Source organism: Emydura macquarii, unplaced genomic scaffold (assembly GCF_026122565.2).
Source record: "Emydura macquarii macquarii isolate MOO-44397 ecotype Brisbane River unplaced genomic scaffold, CSIRO-AGI_Emac_v2 contig_1790, whole genome shotgun sequence".
NCBI lineage: Eukaryota > Metazoa > Chordata > Testudines > Chelidae > Emydura > Emydura macquarii.
In genome coordinates this window covers 5,358,426-5,376,624 of record NW_027131927.1, presented here as the reverse complement: position 1 = coordinate 5,376,624, position 18,199 = coordinate 5,358,426, and the positions used below count along the sequence as shown (strand labels likewise).

The 18,199-nt window shown below is 55.4% G+C and overlaps 1 protein-coding gene across 1 annotated transcript; it reads left to right on the top strand.

The window, feature by feature from the left end:
- Positions 1–3,165: 3,165 nt before the first annotated feature.
- On the top strand, positions 3,166–17,965 carry SYNE4 (spectrin repeat containing nuclear envelope family member 4). Its single transcript, XM_067557254.1, has 11 exons — positions 3,166–3,341; positions 4,013–4,163; positions 5,700–5,885; positions 6,591–6,728; positions 9,050–9,244; positions 10,382–10,664; positions 11,330–11,427; positions 12,698–12,803; positions 14,664–14,818; positions 15,640–15,701; positions 16,572–17,965. Exons 1-11 carry the CDS (start codon positions 3,166–3,168, stop codon positions 16,792–16,794), a joined length of 1,773 nt encoding a protein of 590 aa, XP_067413355.1. The 3' UTR covers positions 16,795–17,965.
- The last annotated feature ends 234 nt before the right edge of the window (positions 17,966–18,199 follow it).

Here is an 18,199-nt window from a genome sequence, read left to right as displayed (position 1 = left end):
CTTGTTTCCTTGTGCTCTCCCCGTCTGTCTGTCTCCACCTGGTCTCGTACTTGGATTGGCAGCTCTTTAAGGAGGGGACTGTTGTATTGTTCTGTTTGTACAGCACCTAGCACAATGGTGTCCCAGTCCATGACTGAGGTGCCTACATACGACCATACTACACCTAATAGAAATGAAAATGTACAGCCCCTAGCACACTTGGGTCCTGATCCATGACTGGGGCTCCTAAGCACTACTGTAATACACCTAGTAATAATACTGTTGCCCCTTTGGCCTGAGCAGCTTAGCCAATATCTGGGGGCCTTGCAGGTTTATTGCCATTAGGAGGAAAAATCAGTGGTAGTCAGATGTCGTCTCAGTGCAGTTGTGTTTGCTGACACAGAACACGCAGAAAGTCCTGTTTCCCTGAACACAGTAGGAAGAAACAGCAGCCTGCAGCTTCCTCACTCGGAAATCCCCATCTCTGCCCCTCCAGTGAGCTCCGTGCCCAAGAAGCCCCGTCCCTCGGCTGCCTCTCAAGGTCACGTTCATGATTCTTGCTTCAAGGTGTCAGTCAGTCGTTGCTTGCAGGGTCAGGAAGGTTTTTTCCCCAATGCACAGCTGTAATCTGGGCTGCGGGGCGATTATGTGTGTGCGTGCAGATTTTGTTTTGCTCTGGGGCATCAGGGATTGGCCACAACTGGAGACGAGACATTGGATGGGCTGGACCAGCGCTCTTGGGTGGTTTTAGGTACCTGGCTGACAGGTCTTGCTCACGTACTCAGGGTCCAACTGAGGCCCAGATTTGGGTCCAGGAAGAAATTTTCCCCAGGCCAGATTGGCAGGGACCTGGGGTTTTCTTTGCCTTCCTCTCCAGCATGGGGCACGAGCCGTCTGCTGGGATCATCCAGATGTGTCTCACCTAATCCATTCTCTGCCATGGCGGGGGCCTCGGGCGCTGCCGGCCCCTTGGCTTTGTTAACAGATTTGCCTGTCACCTTGGGGTGTGCTCATTTATTAGTTATGTTTCTGGGGTCTCTGTAATTCTATCAACGGAATGCTTGTTTCTATCTGGAGCTCTATTTCTCTCTTCTGCAAGGCTCTTCCTCAGTGGGGCTACCCTGCAGGGCTTAGTTTCCACAGGGCTGAGTTTCTCCAGTCCAGAATCAGTTGAAAACAAACACACACCGAGTCTGAGCAGGCAGGGTCAATCAGCACTTCCAAGCTGACACCCTCATGTGCCATGGATTTAGCATCCCCGACCCCCCAATCTCCTGTCACAATTGTTCTGGTAGTAGCTCTGTGGATGAACAGACCCCACAGGATTTTTTGGGCGTTACAGGGATCTTTGGCTTAGGTAAGAGGCGCGTTGCTGCAGTGCAAAATAGGGAAGCCAAGAACACGCGAGAGTAACCGAAATTCGGAGACTCTGGCAACCAACTCGACCATAAAAGTTCTTTTATTGCCAGCTATATAAAACTTATAGTGATACGAGTAGTAATAGCTATCCAAGGAGAGACAATCGAACCAAGCAGTTACAATATTGCACCATTTCAGTTGCGGCATTGGGGCAATCTAGCTGAAGTTTGATCACAAAAGTCAGGTTTAGAAAGTTAGCCCTGGAGTGAGAGAGAGACAGAGAAAGTTGGGGTCTCATCACTCAGTGAAGCTTGACCTGGTCGAGGTTCTCAGGTGCTCTTTGGAGAGAGTCCGCGGTGCTCGAGACTGGCAGAGCCCCAACATGATCAATCAGGAAAAGGTGAAGTCCCAGTGGAACTGGTGCAGCTTTTGGATCCAGGCACCAGAACAGAATTTTGAACTTGGGTAGGGTTTTTTGTAGGGAAACAACAATGGGTGGGAGAACAATGTAGGGAGAACAGTAGACTTGTTTGTGGGTAAACCATGGCTCAAGGGAGGACACCCGAGTTGTTTTGTTTAGGCTGGACAATAGGAGCTGATCATTCCCGGCTATGGGCGATGTTACTCCAAGGGAGCTGACAGTGCAATCCGGCAGATTCAGCATTTTGGATGCCAATAAAGGATTAATTCCTAGAATTGGTCTGATACCGGCTGAGCTGGGGATGTGCAGACGTGGGTCCATTAACATTGGTAGCAGAGATCCCTCCATCATGCAGTGTGTCCCTGCTTCTCTGGTCCCAGGGTTCAGTGTGGTCCCTGCCTTGGAATCTCTTCTCCATTGTGTGTGCTAAAGGAGATGCCGCCTTGTCCCATCTTTGGTACAAATGAGGCTAGGGGAGTTGCCTTAATCCTGTCACCCTTGTCCGGAGGGGTTTAGTGTGCCTCCCACTGCCTTTTCATTGCTTTTGGTAAGCCTTTCTTCTGATCAGTTCTGGTTCAGGCAGAGGCTGGGGGGAATCCTTTGTGCGTCAGACAGGCCTGGTACTGCGCTCTGGTTCCCCAAGAACACAGAGCTGACAGGTAACAGTCTCTGCCTGTACTTCGCAGTTTGATCTCCTGGAGACTGAATCGCTGAGGTTTCGCTGAGGTTGGCGAGCTCAGCGTAGGGCTATCGGGGTGGAACTGAATGTCCCGTAGGGTGCTTTTCAGGGGGGGCAGAAGAACTGATTTAATGCTCCTTGCTGGCCTGAAACTCTGTTCTCCTGGCGCCCTGCCTCCAGCAGACACGCCCTGCAGCCCCTCTCCTCGCCCTTGCGTTGGCAGCCACCAGCTGAGCTCGGGCGAGCGCCCCTTGTTGTCGGCAGCTGCCTTCGCTGTGTGAGGGGCCCTGGACTGGTCCTGAAGGAGGCTGCTGGTCGTGAGATCTCAGTGAGATCTCGGATTGTCAGGGGTTTATTTCCACCCACTCTGAAGCTCCTCCGTGCAGTGACACCCTTCCCCACCCTGCTCCGGGAACACCTCGGACCGGGGGGCCTCCCCGGGGTAGCTGTAATTTACGAGAGCAGAGCGTTCTCCCTGGGGTGGCGGGATTTTGTCTGCACCTGTTGCCCTTAGGATTCTTGCTTCCTGTCTCCCCACCAGGGCCCCCACCCTGGGTTCTGGCCGGCCCTGCTGTGCGGCTCTCCCAGTGCTGCGGGCGGCTGCCCTGTTACTCAGGTGAGATTCGTTTGTGCTGAGACAGGCTTGGCTGGACCCGCTCCCAGGAGGGGCAATCATGCGCTCTTTGCCGATGCCTAGGCTTTGTCAAGACGCCCAGCCAGCACTGAGATGCCTGCCACCGCGGGGCTTGTGAAGGGGGAGCTGGAGATGCAGAAGGACGGCATGGCCAGGGGCTTGGGTCCCGCTCGTCTCAAGCCTTGGATGCTCCCCACACGCTGGGGAGAGCTGGCGCCTGATGCGGCTGGCTGCCGCGTCTGCGTGGCCTCCGTGGAGAAACGGATCAGGTGAGGCCAGGATCCAGGCTCTGGTACGTGGGAAGGGAGGAAACGATGCCCAGTATTGGGGTGGGGGGTGTCAGCCTTTCTGTGTCCCACCGTCTGCAAGATGGCCAATGACCCACCCCTTCCCAGAATCCTTTGAGGATGCAAAGGATTGTGGGGATTTGGGGCCTGGGGTTACTTTTTGGGATGGGCGATCATTTTGTAGGCAGCAGGGAGAAGAAAGGATGAAGGGGGCTGGAGGGGGCAGAGAGAAGGGGGGGCTGTGATGGAGTGGAGGGGGGAAGAGAGCTCGTGGGATGAGTTTATATCTTAGAGATGCCCAACAGCCCCTGTGCCAAGCTGCCAGGCCCTGTCCCCATCCGGTCAGTGACAGTCGCTCTGTTGGCGTTGCAGGGGAACAGGTGTCACTGGCATTCATGGTGCCTGGGGTGCGGGCAGGGCCCCCACATGGGGGGGAAGGGTACACTTTACTGGGGCTGGAGGCCCTGGGAGGCCTGGCCCAGGCTGCAACCCCCATTATGGGAGGGGGACCGTGTTAAAAGTTTGTACTGGGTCTGAAACAATTATGCTTGGGCCCTGGGTGTGGGCCAGGCCGTGGCGATGGGGGGCCGTGGCAGTGTGGGGGAGCGCAGGGCACCGTGCGCTGTGTCAGGCTCTTCTCTGTCTCCCCGCAGGGCCGAGCAGGCCTGCCGGCAGTTTGACCTCATCCTGGCTTCCCTGTCCCGCTTCCAGGACTGGCTGCGGGCGGCGGAGCTGTGGGCCGCCTCCCCCGCCTCCTCCCAGGTGCCCTTCACTGTGGCCAAGGAGGAGCTCAAAAAGTTCCAGGTGAGGAAACAGTGGGGAGGAAATGGGGAGGTGGGGGGGCAGCGTGGCCCAGGGAATAGAGCACTAGACTGGGGCTCAGGACACCTGGGCTCTGTTCATAGCTCTGCTGCCTTCTTGTTGAGTGACTTTGGGCCAGTCCCCTCCCCCCTCCGTGCCTCGGTTTCCTTTCCCACCCTTTGTCCACTTAGCCTTAGGCAGGCACTGTCTCCTGCTCTGTGCGGCAGACAGCACATGGAGGGGATGTCGCTGCTACCGTAATACTCTTAATAAGGCCCAGCACAATGGGGGCCCGTGTCTGGATGCAGATATAGGTGCTATGTAATACGTATCATAAGGCCCAGCATGATGGGGCCCCGATCCTGGATGGGGCTGTAGGAGCTACCATAATATACATAGTAAGACTAGGCACGATGGGAAGGCAGATGCTACTGTATTACACCTAATAAAGCTCAGCATGATGGAGCCACGAACCCCCACTCCCTGGTGATTGCAGATGCTACCATAAGACACCTAATAAGGCTCAGCGCAATCCTGGATGGGGACGGTGGCGGCTATGGTAATGAACATAAGTGGGCTACGCATGGTGACAGTAGGTGGTACTGTACCTATTAAATAATACTAGAAGAAAATGAATGATCTCCTCGTTTGCTCAGTGATGTCGGTACAGTCAGCATAGGGCAGGGTTGGCAGGAAGCTTCTTGAAAGAGACCTCAGGGGAGACATTCAGTAGCCGAGGCGTCTGAGTTGTGTTTAAGCCCTTTTATTTCAAAGGTGCCAGCAGGAGCTGAACACAGACGATCAAACAAGTGAAACATTTATAATCCCCAGGCCTTCCTCTTGGCAAGAGGCTAACGAGGGCTCCCGTTTCCATAGCGCTTCAAGGATCTCGCAGCATGTTGCAAGCGTTTATTTAATCTCCTGTTTCTGCCCCCTGAGCCGGGTCTCGGTTATTTCCATTTGACATATGGGGAACTAGTGATAGAATGATTTACCCTGGAGTTATATAGTGGGAGAACTGGAAGTCCTGCCTCTCAGCTCCTTGCTGTAACCACTAAGCCGTACTCCCCTCCCAGAGCTGGGAATGGAGCCCAGGAATCCTGACTCCCAACCCCCCTGTTCTGACCCACTAGCCCCCTCCTACAGCTGGGAACAGAAACCAGGAGTCCTGACTCCCAGCCCCTTGTTCTAACCATTAGCCCTTACTCCCCTCTCAGAGCTGGGAACAGAACCAAGGATATACTCTGTAGATCAGCACAGTGGGAGGCTGTAACACATACTCCCCAGAGGGTAACAACCGCGTATCTGAACACAGCACAACTGCTGATGAATTTATCCTCACAGCCTTCCCCTCCTCCCCCTGGCCCCAAGATAGGGGAGAATTATCCACATTTTACAGATGGGGAAACTGAGGCACAGTGCAACGAAGTGACTTGCTAAGTCTGTGGCAGAGGCCAGCATCAAAGCCAGTCCTAATCCAGTGCTACAACTGCAAGGCTGCTCTTCCTCACCTGTGTTGGTGTCCCTTTCTCCCTCTAGGTGCTGCAAAGGCAGATCCAGGAGAAGCTGCACCCTCTGGAGTCCTTAAACAGGCAGTACCGGCAGCTGGTTCAGGCCAACAGCGGCAGTTTGCAGGGCCAGTGGCTCAAAGCCGTGGTCCAGGAGATCAACGAGGGCTGGGACAACCTCCAGAAACGAACTGCTGCCGTCATCAAGAGGCTGAAGGTACCAGCGGGCTAATCCCAGGGAAGGAGGGAGGGGCACCGTCATGGTGGGGAGGGAGACATGATGGGCCTATAAACCTGCCCCTTGTTACACTGGGGACGCCTCACTCAACAGTCAGGTAAACGGATCAGATCCTCAGCAGGTGTAAATTAGAGCAACACTGATTTACATCAGTGGGGGGATCTGGCCCCATTGAGTCCAATGGAGAGAGGGCTGGTTTACACCCAAGGGGCATCTGGCCCAGAAAGTGAAATTGGACAGGCCCAGATTCGTACCACTAGGCTAAGCAAGATGCAAAAAAAACCAGTGTCAGAAACTCAGGGGTTCTTCTTAATGCTAATTGTTGTTATTTGTTAACCAGGTGTATTGTGATAGCACCTACAAGCCATAGGCCTGGACCAGTGCCTCATTGTGCCAGACGTCATATGGACCCCAAACAAAAAGACCGTCTGCCCCAAATTGATTCTTGGGCTTCAGGCGAAAACAAAGAGGGGCGGTTAAAAATTACCAGCTGCTTTTGCAAGCATGTCTGTCGAGAATGCAAAACCCTTGTCCCTTTATTATAATGAATAACCTCCAGCGTCGTTAGCAATAGGCAGGACACTGAAACGTGAATACGAACGGTGCAGGTGTCCTGAGGTCCAGCTTCCTGCTAAACCTGCTGGCTCTGTTTGATTTTTGCTGTTTGTTTGTTTCTCCCCCCAGTATTTTGTCAGCCAGCGAGAGGCGTTTGAGTGGGAGCGGGAGACCGTGCAGGTGCAGCTGACGGAGCTGGATCTGCGGCTCACGGATGTGGAACATTTCTCTGGTGGCAGCTCGCTTGAGAAAATGATACAGTTGCAGGTAAAATGGGAGCGTCCTCTCTGGAGAGAGAAGGGATCGGGGGCATTTACATACTGTATGGGCCCCTTGCAGCTCCCGCATGCATCCATGTCATCTAAGAATGATCTTGCATAATGTGTGTCCAGCATGCTGGGGCACTGGTCTTCAGGGAGAAGGGTGAGGGCTGAGTAAGGGGTGCTTTCCCCTCTGAATCAGCACTGACCCCAGTGTCCCAGTTCAGTGACATAAACAGCTGCCACGTTCCACCCCAGAGGTGGCTGCGTTTCCATGCTGGGTGAAGTGATCCTTGCATATTCTTCCCCTCGCCCCCCTCAAGGAATGCAGGGAGGGCTCATAACTCATGAGATATAAATTAATGTCTGTGACAAGCTTTGAAAACCTTAAATGGGAAGGGCAGTAAGTGGGCAAATAGCCATGGAACAATGAGGGTGGCAGACTGGTAGCACGGGCAAACTGACGGGGGGGAAGCTCACATGCACACACGCATGCCTGATCATCTGTTTACATAGAAAATGTTGGTTCATCGAAGGGGAAATTTATTTCTACATAATGACGTACAGGTGAACTGGTTTCGGGTGACTACATTTCGCTTAACCTTTTAGGTGCTGAGCTGCCAATACATTTCTGGGCTTCGTTCAGATAAACAGTGGTGATCTAAAAAATACACAGGCTTGGGAGGATAGTGTGTGGCTTTTTGTCAGGGAATCACGATGGGCTACTTCCAGCTTAGAGATATTTACTCCCAGTGATGCTCCAGCATCTGCCTTCCAAGGATCTCCAAGCACCTTAATAAATTCAGTCCCTGAGGGATATGAGTGTCCTCCTCTCGGTTTTATAGATGGGGAAACTGAGGTATGGGGGGGGGGGGTGTGATTCTGCCAAAGTCTTACAGTGAGGCTAGCAAGGAATAGAACCCAGGAGTCCTGACTCCCAGTCGCCTCCTTCAAATGCGAGCTCAAACTTCCCCAAAGCCTGGAGTTGTTCAGATCAGGGCAGGTTGGGTTGGTCTCATATCTACTGGGAAGTAAACACTTCTATCCAGTGTCCTTTTCGTGCCTCCTTTCTCTGTCCCTGACTCTCCCCCTTCCCCCCCCACACACAAGAGAGAGAACAGGGCTCATCACCTCCAGCAGGGGACAGAGGACAGCCACCCCTGCCCATGATAATAAACATTAAAAGTCTGTGAGGAATGAGGCGAATGGTTTGAAGAGGAAACTGAAATATTTGCTGCAATCAGCTGTGCAGAGATGAATTGCTGCAGGCTCCCTGTACAAAACACCTTCCTGGGCCCTCGGGAGCTGGGGCTTGGGGCTGAGCTTTGGACCCTTTCACCTTCAAGTCACTAGTTCCCATCTGGCCTTGGTCAATAGAGGTTGAAAGTTGGTGAGTGTTTCCTCTGGGCAGTCAGTTTGCTGGCCTGTGTGAGATGAGTTTGCTGGGCCTCAGGCCAGCAGAAAACTTGCACTCCTTTTCTTCCAAACAAGAGATAATAGGGAGGATCCCTAGTTCTTGCCTCGGCAGATCTCACAGCGCTTCCCAAAGGAGGTGGTATTGTTCTCCCCTTTTTACAGATGGGGAAACTGAGGCACAGAGCAGGGGCGTGACTTGCCCCAGGTCACCCAGCAGGCCACATCTCCTGAGTCCCAGCCCAGGGATCTCAGTCAGCAGGCCGTACTCCACCCACTCCTCTGGCTAGGTCTGTGTGGACTTTGTCCTTCAGTTGAAGGCACTGAGCAATATGAAAATATCCGAGGGTTGATTGGTCACCCAGATCCCTCCCCGCCTCCAGCTCTGTGCACTAGCGGGAGGAGGGAACAGGTGTTGATCCGCATTGCCAGACCTCGGCTTGCTCAAACCAGCCAGCGTCTGTGGGGACACCAGATCGATACCGAGATTAGTTTATTGCTTCCATTTAGCAATTGCACCTGTCCCTGGGCTGCTGCACAGCACGTAATAAACCCAGTGGCTGCTGAGCTGCTGCCGCCCTGTGACCTTGGGCGGGAAGCTGCTCTGTTCTGGCAAGCTCAGCAGGGCTGGGAACCGGAGGGGCGACCACACCCCACTGGCGTTGGGATGGGTGGATTCATTAGGTCTTGCCCTTCTCTCTGGGGCTGCGTGGAGACTGCGGCACTAGGGGGCGCTGTGCTGCAGGGAACAGGGCAGGAGGCTCAGCAGGGGGCGTGCTCCCCTCTCAGTGCAGCACTAGGGGGAGCTGTGCTGTCAGGGGTTTTATGGGCAAGGTAAGATTCCTGGGGTGGTTTGCATGGAACAGTGAGGGTCCAGCCCCATGGACTTGGCCAATGCCCCCCTTCCTGTCCTAGGAGTTCCAGGAGGCCGTGCAATCCAACACGGAGCAGCTCGACTGGCTGCTGGTGTGCGGCGAGCAGTTGATCCAGCGGAGCGAACCACAGGACGCGGAGGTCCTGGAGGAGGAGCTGCAGGAGCTGAGCTGCTACTGCCAGGAGGTCTTCTGGAGGGTGTCCCGCTTCCGCCGCCGGCTGGTCAGCAAGAGGCTGGTACGTGTGGGATGGAGCCTGTTCCACGGGCCTGGTGGCTAAACTTTCAGAGCGGGAGCCTGGCCGACTTCATGCTGCAATCCCAGCCCCTCGCCCCAGCTGGCCAGACTAGGGGGTGGGAGGCTTACCAGGAAAATCCCTATGGGGCAGTTCTCCCTTCTCAGGTAGCGCTGACTGCAATTCCCCACGTTGGCACTAGGGGGCACTGTTCAGTAAAGAGGGGTGGGAGCACAGCAGGGGGGCTCTCCTCGCACATTCAGGGCTGACCCTAGCGTCCCAGGGTGGCAGTAGAGGATGCTGTGCTGCAGGAAGGGGGATGGGGGCACAGATGGGGCTCACTCCAGTGTAAGCTGACTCCAGTTGCCGTGCTGCAAGGAGCCGAGGGCGGCAGGGGGAGCCCAGTCAGGCAGGCTCTCGCCGTCAGCACTTCCCCAAGGCCCAGGCTTGGTGGCAGAGGTTGCATTTGTTGTGCTGGTGGAGGGAGAGACCTAGGCTCCGCGTGCTCGTTGTGGTGCTTTATTTTTTTGCAAGATTTGGGCTATGAAATGCCTGGATCGTGGCCAAATTTCTGTGTGAACTGTTGCATTTTTACCTTGCTAAGTTCCCCCTGCCATTTCAGCTGGCCACAGCATTCTCCACTTCTGCTCCCAGACTGTTGTGCAACATTGCTCTGCAGCTGCTAAATGGCTGCTGTGTGTTCTGCCCCAGAGGTGGCTGCAGCTCTGTATAAACAGCTGCTGTGCCCCATCCCAGAGGCGACTGTATCTCAGCACTGAGGGAGGGATCTCTGGATAAACAACTGCAGCTGTATCACAGAGCTGGAGGAGGTGATCCCTGGGTATCAGTTTCCAAAGCATTTAGGGCTTGTAAGGCAAGATATTGTATTTTACAAGTTGGTTTGCGCTTCACTGCCCTCTGCTGGTAGAATATAAATGGCTTGAATGTGTGTCATAGCCCCAGTACTGCTAGCAATGACTGGGGATTCTCCTGTAGCTCAGGTGGTAGGAGTATTGGAGTTGCCCCCTGCAGAATCCATTGCAGGAGGGTTAGTTACAGGCTACTGAAGGGGCTGGAGATGGGAAGGCCAAGGGAACTGCTGTCTTTCCTGCTGACCCTCTCTGCTCGCCCGCCCCCCAGGTCTTCGAGGACGAGTGGCTGTCTGACCGAGAGACAGATGTGGAGTCTGACTGCTTCACGGATGTATCCCTGGAGCCTGAGGTCGAGGGAGAAGCCGGGGGGCCCCCTCCTGCTGCTTGGCTCTCCCAGTCCACTCCGCACAAGGCTGTCTGTTGCCACCACCTCCATCGGTTTGGGGCTGCCTGCGGAGACAGCCTGGACCTGGAGTGGGACCCCTCGGTGGATGTGGGCGGGTCCACGTCTCATGACGAAGAGGACTCGTCTTACTGCAGCGCCATCACAGGTACAGGCTGCCGTGGGTCGGCACCCTGGCTGCCACGAATTCGGGTCCTGCAGGCAGTGATGAGAGGAGACCTTAAAGGGGCAAAGCCCCCAAAGCTGCCCTAGATGTTGGGCAGGAGATGGCTCCTCACTCCCCTCCCTGAGCTGGGAATAGAACTCAGGAGTCCTGACTCCCAGCTCTCTTCTGCTCTAACCACTAGACACCACTGCCCTCCCAGAGCTGGGGATAGAACCCAGGAGTCCTGGTGCCCAGCCCCTGCTCTAACCACTAGACCTCCCACCGCCATAATGGAGTTGGGGATAGAACCCAGGAATCCTGACTGCCCCACGCTCCCCTGCTCTAACCACTGGACAGCACCTTGCTCCATAAAGATTCCTTCCCCCCCCCCCCCATGGCAGAGGTGGGTCCCCCTGAAAGGGACAGGCCCCACCCCCAACAGTGACCCAGCTGCCACCTCCTTCCCATGCCAGCTGGGGCAGAACTGGAAGGGCAGCAGCTCCTGGTCCTGGAGATGGTTGGGGGTGGGCAGACCCCCCTGCCATGCCTTAAAGGGGCAGCCCCGGAAGCTGCAGCTGGGCCAGCCGGACATTGCTGCAGCAGCCCGTGGGGGACGCGCGGGATCCTTTCATAGGGCAGATCCACCAGCCGCCGTTTCCTCTCTCCAGGGATGTGCCAGTGGGAGGAACCGAGCCGGAGGCACAGCCGCCAGCAGGGCACAGCCACCAGCCGCTCATCCCGACGTGGGAGAGGCGCTGACCCGGATGTAGGTAGCTGCGGTAGTGCCCCCCAAGGGCTGGGCTTGCTCCAGGGGTCATGGGGTGACATGGAATGGCCTGTGCCCTGCAGCTCACTCCGGAGGAGCTGACTGTAAACCCTATGAAACGCTGAGCTGGGGCTTCCGGGGACCCGGGTGTGAGCAGCCTAACCCCATCAGGGAGCAAAGTCCTGGGGTGAGGGAAGGACAGGAGAAGTGGGGGGAATGGGGCAGTGCTAGGTCGTGGCAGCACATGCTCATGTTTGGCCCAGATACCCCTCCATCACGCCACCCAGCTCCGGTCAGGGGCCGGTGGGGGTGGGTTGTGCTCCCTGCCAAGTTCAGGTTTTCAAAAGTGGGGGGGACAGTGGCCCTTGGTCCCCCCCAGTGCTGGCACCTCTCTGGTGGCCCATAGGCCTGATTACTTCCCAGGACCGATTCTCAGCCCCTGGGCTTGTGTTTTCTCCCTCTCCACGTAGGATCCATCCCTGTCACGTTCTCCTGCTCTCCATTTCACTGTGCTCTGCTTTACATAGGCTGCCCCCAGGGTGAAATTCTGCCCCCCCCCCCCCCCCCGTCATAACTGAGACTGGGGCCCCATCAGGCCGGGCACTGCCCGGACACAGGAACCCACATCAGGGTGGCACACTGATGAATGCTGGGAGACCATTCCTGCCCCCAAGAGCTGACAGGCAGAGTGTGGTTATCTGTGTCTGAGAGATGGGGAAACAGGCCCTGAGAGATGAGACAATTGGGCACAGGGTCACGCACAGCTGGGACTTGAACCCAGGTTTGCTGAGTCCCAGCCTAGCACCTTCTCCGCAAAGCCGCTGCAGCCTCTGTCTAGCCCTAAACCAGCCATGGCCCAATCAGTAGCAGGGGGAGCATCCGTCTGCTAACATGATCCCTGCTGCTAATGCCGTGCTTCACTGGCAACCACAGAGAAGGCGATTTACACTTGTATTTGTAAGAGGGAACAGGGTCTAGTGGTTAGAGCAGCGGCTGGGAGTCAGGACTCCCGGGTTCTGTTCCCAGCTCTGGGAGGGGAAGGAGTTTAGAGACTAGTGTAGGGGAAGGGGGAGAGTTGGGATTCCTGGGTCCTCTTTCCCTGATTCACTGTGTGATCTGGGGCTGTGTCCCTCCTGCACAGTCCCTCCATAACACAAGGATAAGACTCACCCTGTCTCGCAGGGAGGAGCTGTCAGGGTTGATTGAGGAGGATTTGGCAAGTGCTTGGAGAAGCTGGGAGAGCTGAGCTGAGTATAGCTATCATCAACAGGCCATTCCCTTTCCGGCTGAGACATGGACATGGCTGGGCTCCCAGGATGGACTCTGTCTCTCCCTGGCAACCAAAAGGAAGGTGGAAATTGCCAGAGACAGTTCTGGTAAGTGATTTGGTTCCTGGCTTGTCACCGTCCAGTCCAGCTGCCCCCTACCTTTCCACTACCAAGAAAGTCCCTTTGAGGTAGCTCACATTAGCTAAAGAGGGGCTACTGGTTGTAAGAAAAGATGCTGGAACTGGATGACTGAGGACGGATCACTCAATAATTGCTCAGTTCTGGTCATTGCCTCTGAAGCGTCTGGCAGAAGACAGGACGCTGGGCGAGATGGACCATTGGTCTGACCTGGTGTGGCCCTTCTTATGTTCTAAAACTATGTAAATAACAAAAAATCTAATTCAAAGAGGAATTAATTCAGGGCAGTGCTTTGGTCCAGGTTACGCAGACTAGATAATGGCAATCGGCCCTTTAGGCCTCGCAATCTCTGAATCTATGGAAAAAACCCGTGTCTCAGGTCGAACTGAAATCAGAATTTTTGGGGAATAGAAATGCGGAAAAAAATTCTGTGTCTGGTTGGAGGAAATGTTTTGTTTTTGAGCATTGTTGAAATTGGTTTTTTTTAAAAGTGGGATTGAAGGTCTTTTCGAAACCCAAAGTCGTTCCGGATGAAAGAAATGAGACGCTTTTGTTTAGAAAACATTTTGGCTTTTCCAGAGTTTTGCGTTTGTTGCTGGGGCCCTGTGGTGGTTTGGTGATTGTGACACAAACAAGTTGGCAAAACCCTCACGGATTTGCAAAACGTTTGGGTGGTGCCGAATTTGCATTTTTCACCGAAAATAGTTTCGACTGAAACACTTCTCCCAGCTCTAATCCAATCCTAATCCCCCTGATCAGACTCTCCCAGTCCAGCTGGAGATAGACTGGATGGAGCCGGGTGAGTCTCAGATTCGATGGCCAGAAAGGACCATTCTGTGCATCCAGCCCATATCTGGTGGTTGAGCTACAGCGTCTGATCTCAATGCAGAGCGATGACCTGTGGGCTGCTCCAATGGTTAATTCTGAATTTATCCGGTTCCACCCCCTGCAGCTTGATCTCGCTCTGCCTCCCTTTGCCCATATTAAAGAGTCTCCTGCTATCAGATCTCTCCTGCATGCTGAGGTGCCTACAGTGAAAGGTACTTGGTGCACCAGACCAGGGCTTTGATCATTTATAGGCTTGAATCTGGCCTTTGGTTGCTGGCAGCCCCGATGCTATGGCTGTGCTGTGTCTGGCATGAAGTGAGTTGTGAGGTCTCAGTGCATTTCACTGTGGGACGGGTTTCTGCTGCATAAAACATCCAGGCTCAGGACTGGTGAGAGGTTCCCTGTGCAGCCAGCCCCAGAGATCTATTTCTCAGCTGCTGCCCTGGAAAGAGACCTCTTCTAGGGATGAGCTCGGTCTCCGGGGCCCCTTGAGTTCTTGGCCTTTCTGCTGGGGTGGGTGCAGTTGTGGCAGGGACACTTTGACTTCCCAGGAACTGGACTGAGACCTGATAAACTCATTTCACATGAGGGAGGCTACCACCAGCCATCAGCTGGTAGCACTTACTGAGATGGGACGGTATCAAACCCAAAGGCAAAGGGCTGCATAGGCCATTCCATCGGCTCTGTAGCCCCCCCATTATTAACTCCTCTGAGCCATCCATGACTGCCCCCCATTACTTATCCGAATGCCTCACCATCTGGAGTGTACTCCTCGCAACCCTCCTGTCAGGCTGTTATCCCCGTTGCACAGAAGGGAAACTGAGGCACGGAGCGGCTATGTGATTTGCCCAAGGAGCCTGTAGCAAAGCAAGGATTTGAAGCCAGCCCTGCCGTGTCCCAGGTTGGTGCCCTAATAACGGGGTCATCCTCCCTTCCCCTGGGCTGGCACCTCTCTTGTAGCTGTGCCCCTGGCAGTCATGCCCGCACCGTCTCTCCCTTTAGGGAATGCTCCTCTGCGGGGCAGCCGGCACCCACAGAGCCTGGCATTGAGGGATGGGGCCTGCCGCCAAACAGAGCTGGTGGGCTTTGACCCGGAACGGATCGAGAGCTGGCTGGGCCAGGCCTGCGTGCAGCAGGACAAGCTGGATGTGACGCAGGTGAGCAATGCTGCATCCTGGAGGGAGGGGGGATTGAGGGGGTCTTGGGCCAGGCACCTCAACCTACCTGAACCCTCACATCCCCGGTGCCTGCAGAGCTTAGATCTCTCCTGTCCCCAAACTCCATGCAGCCTCCCTCCTTTCCACTGATCAGTGGGACCCAGGTGGTCCAGGGGTCAGCCTCACGGCTTCTCCCATGTCAGGGATTGCAGCCTCCCAGGGACGGGCAGCCTAGGGGGAGCTGGTGCACGTGGGATTTGGGCTGGGGGGTCCCCCCGTCTGGTCTTGAACCTAACCCTTTCTATCACCCCCCTCCACAGGGCTCGGTGCAATGGGGCCACCCCCCAGTTTGCCCTCCCCCCATACGGCAGGGTTGACGCAGCCGGCCTTGCCAGCCCCAGTTTCCAGCCCTGGCACGGCAGTAACCGGCAGGCAGTGCAAGCCGGCTGGAGTGTCCCCTTCAGCTTCCCCAAGTTAAGCAGGGACATGCGGGGCCACTCCTAGGAGAGGAGATCATTAGAAAGAACTAGGCCTGCCCAGCTACGAGGGAGCCAAGTGTGGGCCTCGATGTAACTCCCCTTCCCGGAGCTGGGGTAGTACCCAGGAGTCCTGATTCCTGCTCCCCCGCTCTAACCACTAGGCAGCACGTCTCTGTACAAAGTTGCCTTCCCCCATGAGTTAAGGAAGAAGGCTCCCCACCTCCTCCCCCGGTGGGCTGGTACCTATGATTCATTGGCTATGTGGAGCCTGGAGCTTGAGTGGTAGATGGGTTACGTGGTGCACTGGCTAACTGCCCCCCCTCCCCGTGCTTCCTCTTGCAGCCCGGAGAGAGGAACCAGGCCGGTCCCGGCTCTGAGGAAGTGGCCATCCTCACGGAGAAGGGGTAGGGCTGCTGCTTCTAACCAGGCTGGGATAAGGGCAGCGAGGGGTCGGAAAGATTTGCCCTGTCCTCCCCCACTCCATCTCTCCCCCGACTGACCCCCAGGCTTGGCATCTCCCCACCTCCCAGCCTGCCCTCTGGATACAGGCTCCCAGCCAACCCGCCTCCCCTCCCCCGGACCCCTTTCCTGGGGGTGCACCAGTGCCTCCGAGCCATCTGTCCCGAGTCACCACCCCTCGGGTTCTTGCCCACCTGCGAAGGGTTAAAGAGAGCAAGGGCAGGCGTGGCCAAGGGGTTTCTGGAGCAGTCTGGATGCAGTGGCCAGGAGCTCGAGGGGGGAGAAGCCCCCGGCTGTGGCTGAGGAGCCCGATCGATTGGCCTGGACATGTGTGGCTGAGACGGTTGCTGCCGTAAGGAGGCTCTGGGTGTGGACCTCCCGGCTAGCTAGCCATAAACCCGGCCCTGCCTTTCTGGCACCCCGTGTCCTAACTAGCCACACGTCTTTCCCAGCCCCAGCCCACCCTGCCCCTCTCCCAAACCCACCCCCTGGAGCGAAGTTCTCCATACACACTGGTAAGACTCAGACCAATTCTGCCTGAAACCACCTCCAGGCTCACCTTGCTTTGGCGTTCGCCCCTCAGGAGGGGGCAGCCGCTCTCGGGCCAGGGGACAGAGCAGTGTGTAGAGACGCTGGGAGCAGTGAGTCCCGTGGGAGCCCACTCAGGTGTCCAGTGGCTGGGAGTTCCACAGTCCGTGCTCCCCTTTTCCCTGGGGCTGCCAGGGAGGGGGGTTGAGCTGTAATGGGCCTCTTCTGTGACTCATTCTGTTTCCCCCTCGTGGCCAACTGTAATCCTGGCTTCTCTCGGTCCCCAGCCCCAAGTCGCAGCCCTCGGCTTTCTTAGGTCAACCTCGGTCGGGCCCCAGGCTCCTGTCTGGAGGGAAGAAGCTGTTGCTTTCTGCGGCTGGGCTGCTTGTGCTATTCCTGGCCAGCATCATTCTTCTGTCTCTGGCCGAAACTCCCTGCTCCAAAGCCAATGGCTACGCCCTGTCCACCCACTTCATGCTGAAGTACGTCAATGGGCCACCTCCAACTTAGCCACGGTGGGACAATGCCAATGAGAGCCCGTGGTTTCCCCAGCGCTGGGAGCAGCTCCACGGGGGTGGTTCCTTTCCACCATTCATTGCCACCCTGGGGTGGATTTTCCTTTGGGCAGAGGAGCTGCCATGCGTTCCTAGCAGGGGTCGTCGGCCTGGCATGATGGAGACACCATCTCCGTGCTGACAAAGGTCCCCACGTCTCCCACCCTGAGCTGCCAAGAAAGGAGACCTTTGGAAGAGGCCATCTAGCCTCGTCACCTCTCTCCATCAATGGCCACCTGCTTCAGAGGAAGGTACCAACCTCCCATTGTGCCCAGTTATGCAAGGAATTTTCCCACAAAGGAAGCACTTTTGATCCTTCCATGGAGTGGGGAATGTTGCAATCGCCATTGCAAGAAGCTCATCAGCACCGCTAGAGACCCACAGAGCTGCCCCACACAGTCACAGAAGCTTAGGGCTGGAAGGGACCACAAGAGGTCAGGCGGTTCCCCCACCGCACTGGTCAAGGAGTCCTTGTCTTCGTTCTCCTTGCTTTGCCCACCCAGCCCCTCCTCCATCCAGGCAGGTCCACAGTATGCCAGGGAATGGGGCTGCTTGGAAAATTCTTCATCGAAGCTGCTCTTTACCACAAATCGGGATTGGACACAAGGAAATGTCCCGTGAGAAGCGGCGGCTGCTTGTGGAAAATTTTGATTTTTCGTTCTGAATCAGAGCACTCAAAATACAAAATATTTCGATTCAGAAATGCTACCCTGGTGCCTCCTGGGAGATGTCGTTAAAGAATTAGAAAACATGCTGTACAGTGATAGACTCAATCTATTTAGCTTACCAAAGAGAAGGTTAAGGGGTGACTTGATCCCCATCTATCAATACCTACATGGGAACAAATATTTAATCACGGCCTCTTCAATGTAGCAGAGAAAAAGAAAAGGTGGATTCTCCAATCTAGGTGATGCAATGGCCAGAAGTTGACGCTCGACATATTCAGCCTGGACATAAGGCATACATTTTTAACAGTGAGAGTGATTTATTATTGGAGCACCTTACCCAGGGTCGTGGTGGATTCTCCATCACTGACAATTTTTGTATCAAGATTAGATATTCTTCTAAGAGATCTGCTCTGGCCATTATTTGGGGGAGTCTCTGGTCTGTGCTGTACAGGAAGCCATACTAGGTGATCCCAGTGGGCCCTTTTGGGGTGGGAGTCTCTGAAATTTCCTGTGAAAAGTGGCTGCTGCTTGGGGAGCATTTTGATTTTTCATGGAAAAGCTGAACACCCAAACAGCAAAATATTTCAGTTCAGAAATGCTGCCCAAGTGCCTCATGGGAGTTGTAGTTTGGGTGATTCTCAGTCCTATGCTTTACTGGGGGCTGGGCTCCTCAGCCAGACTACATCTCCCCTC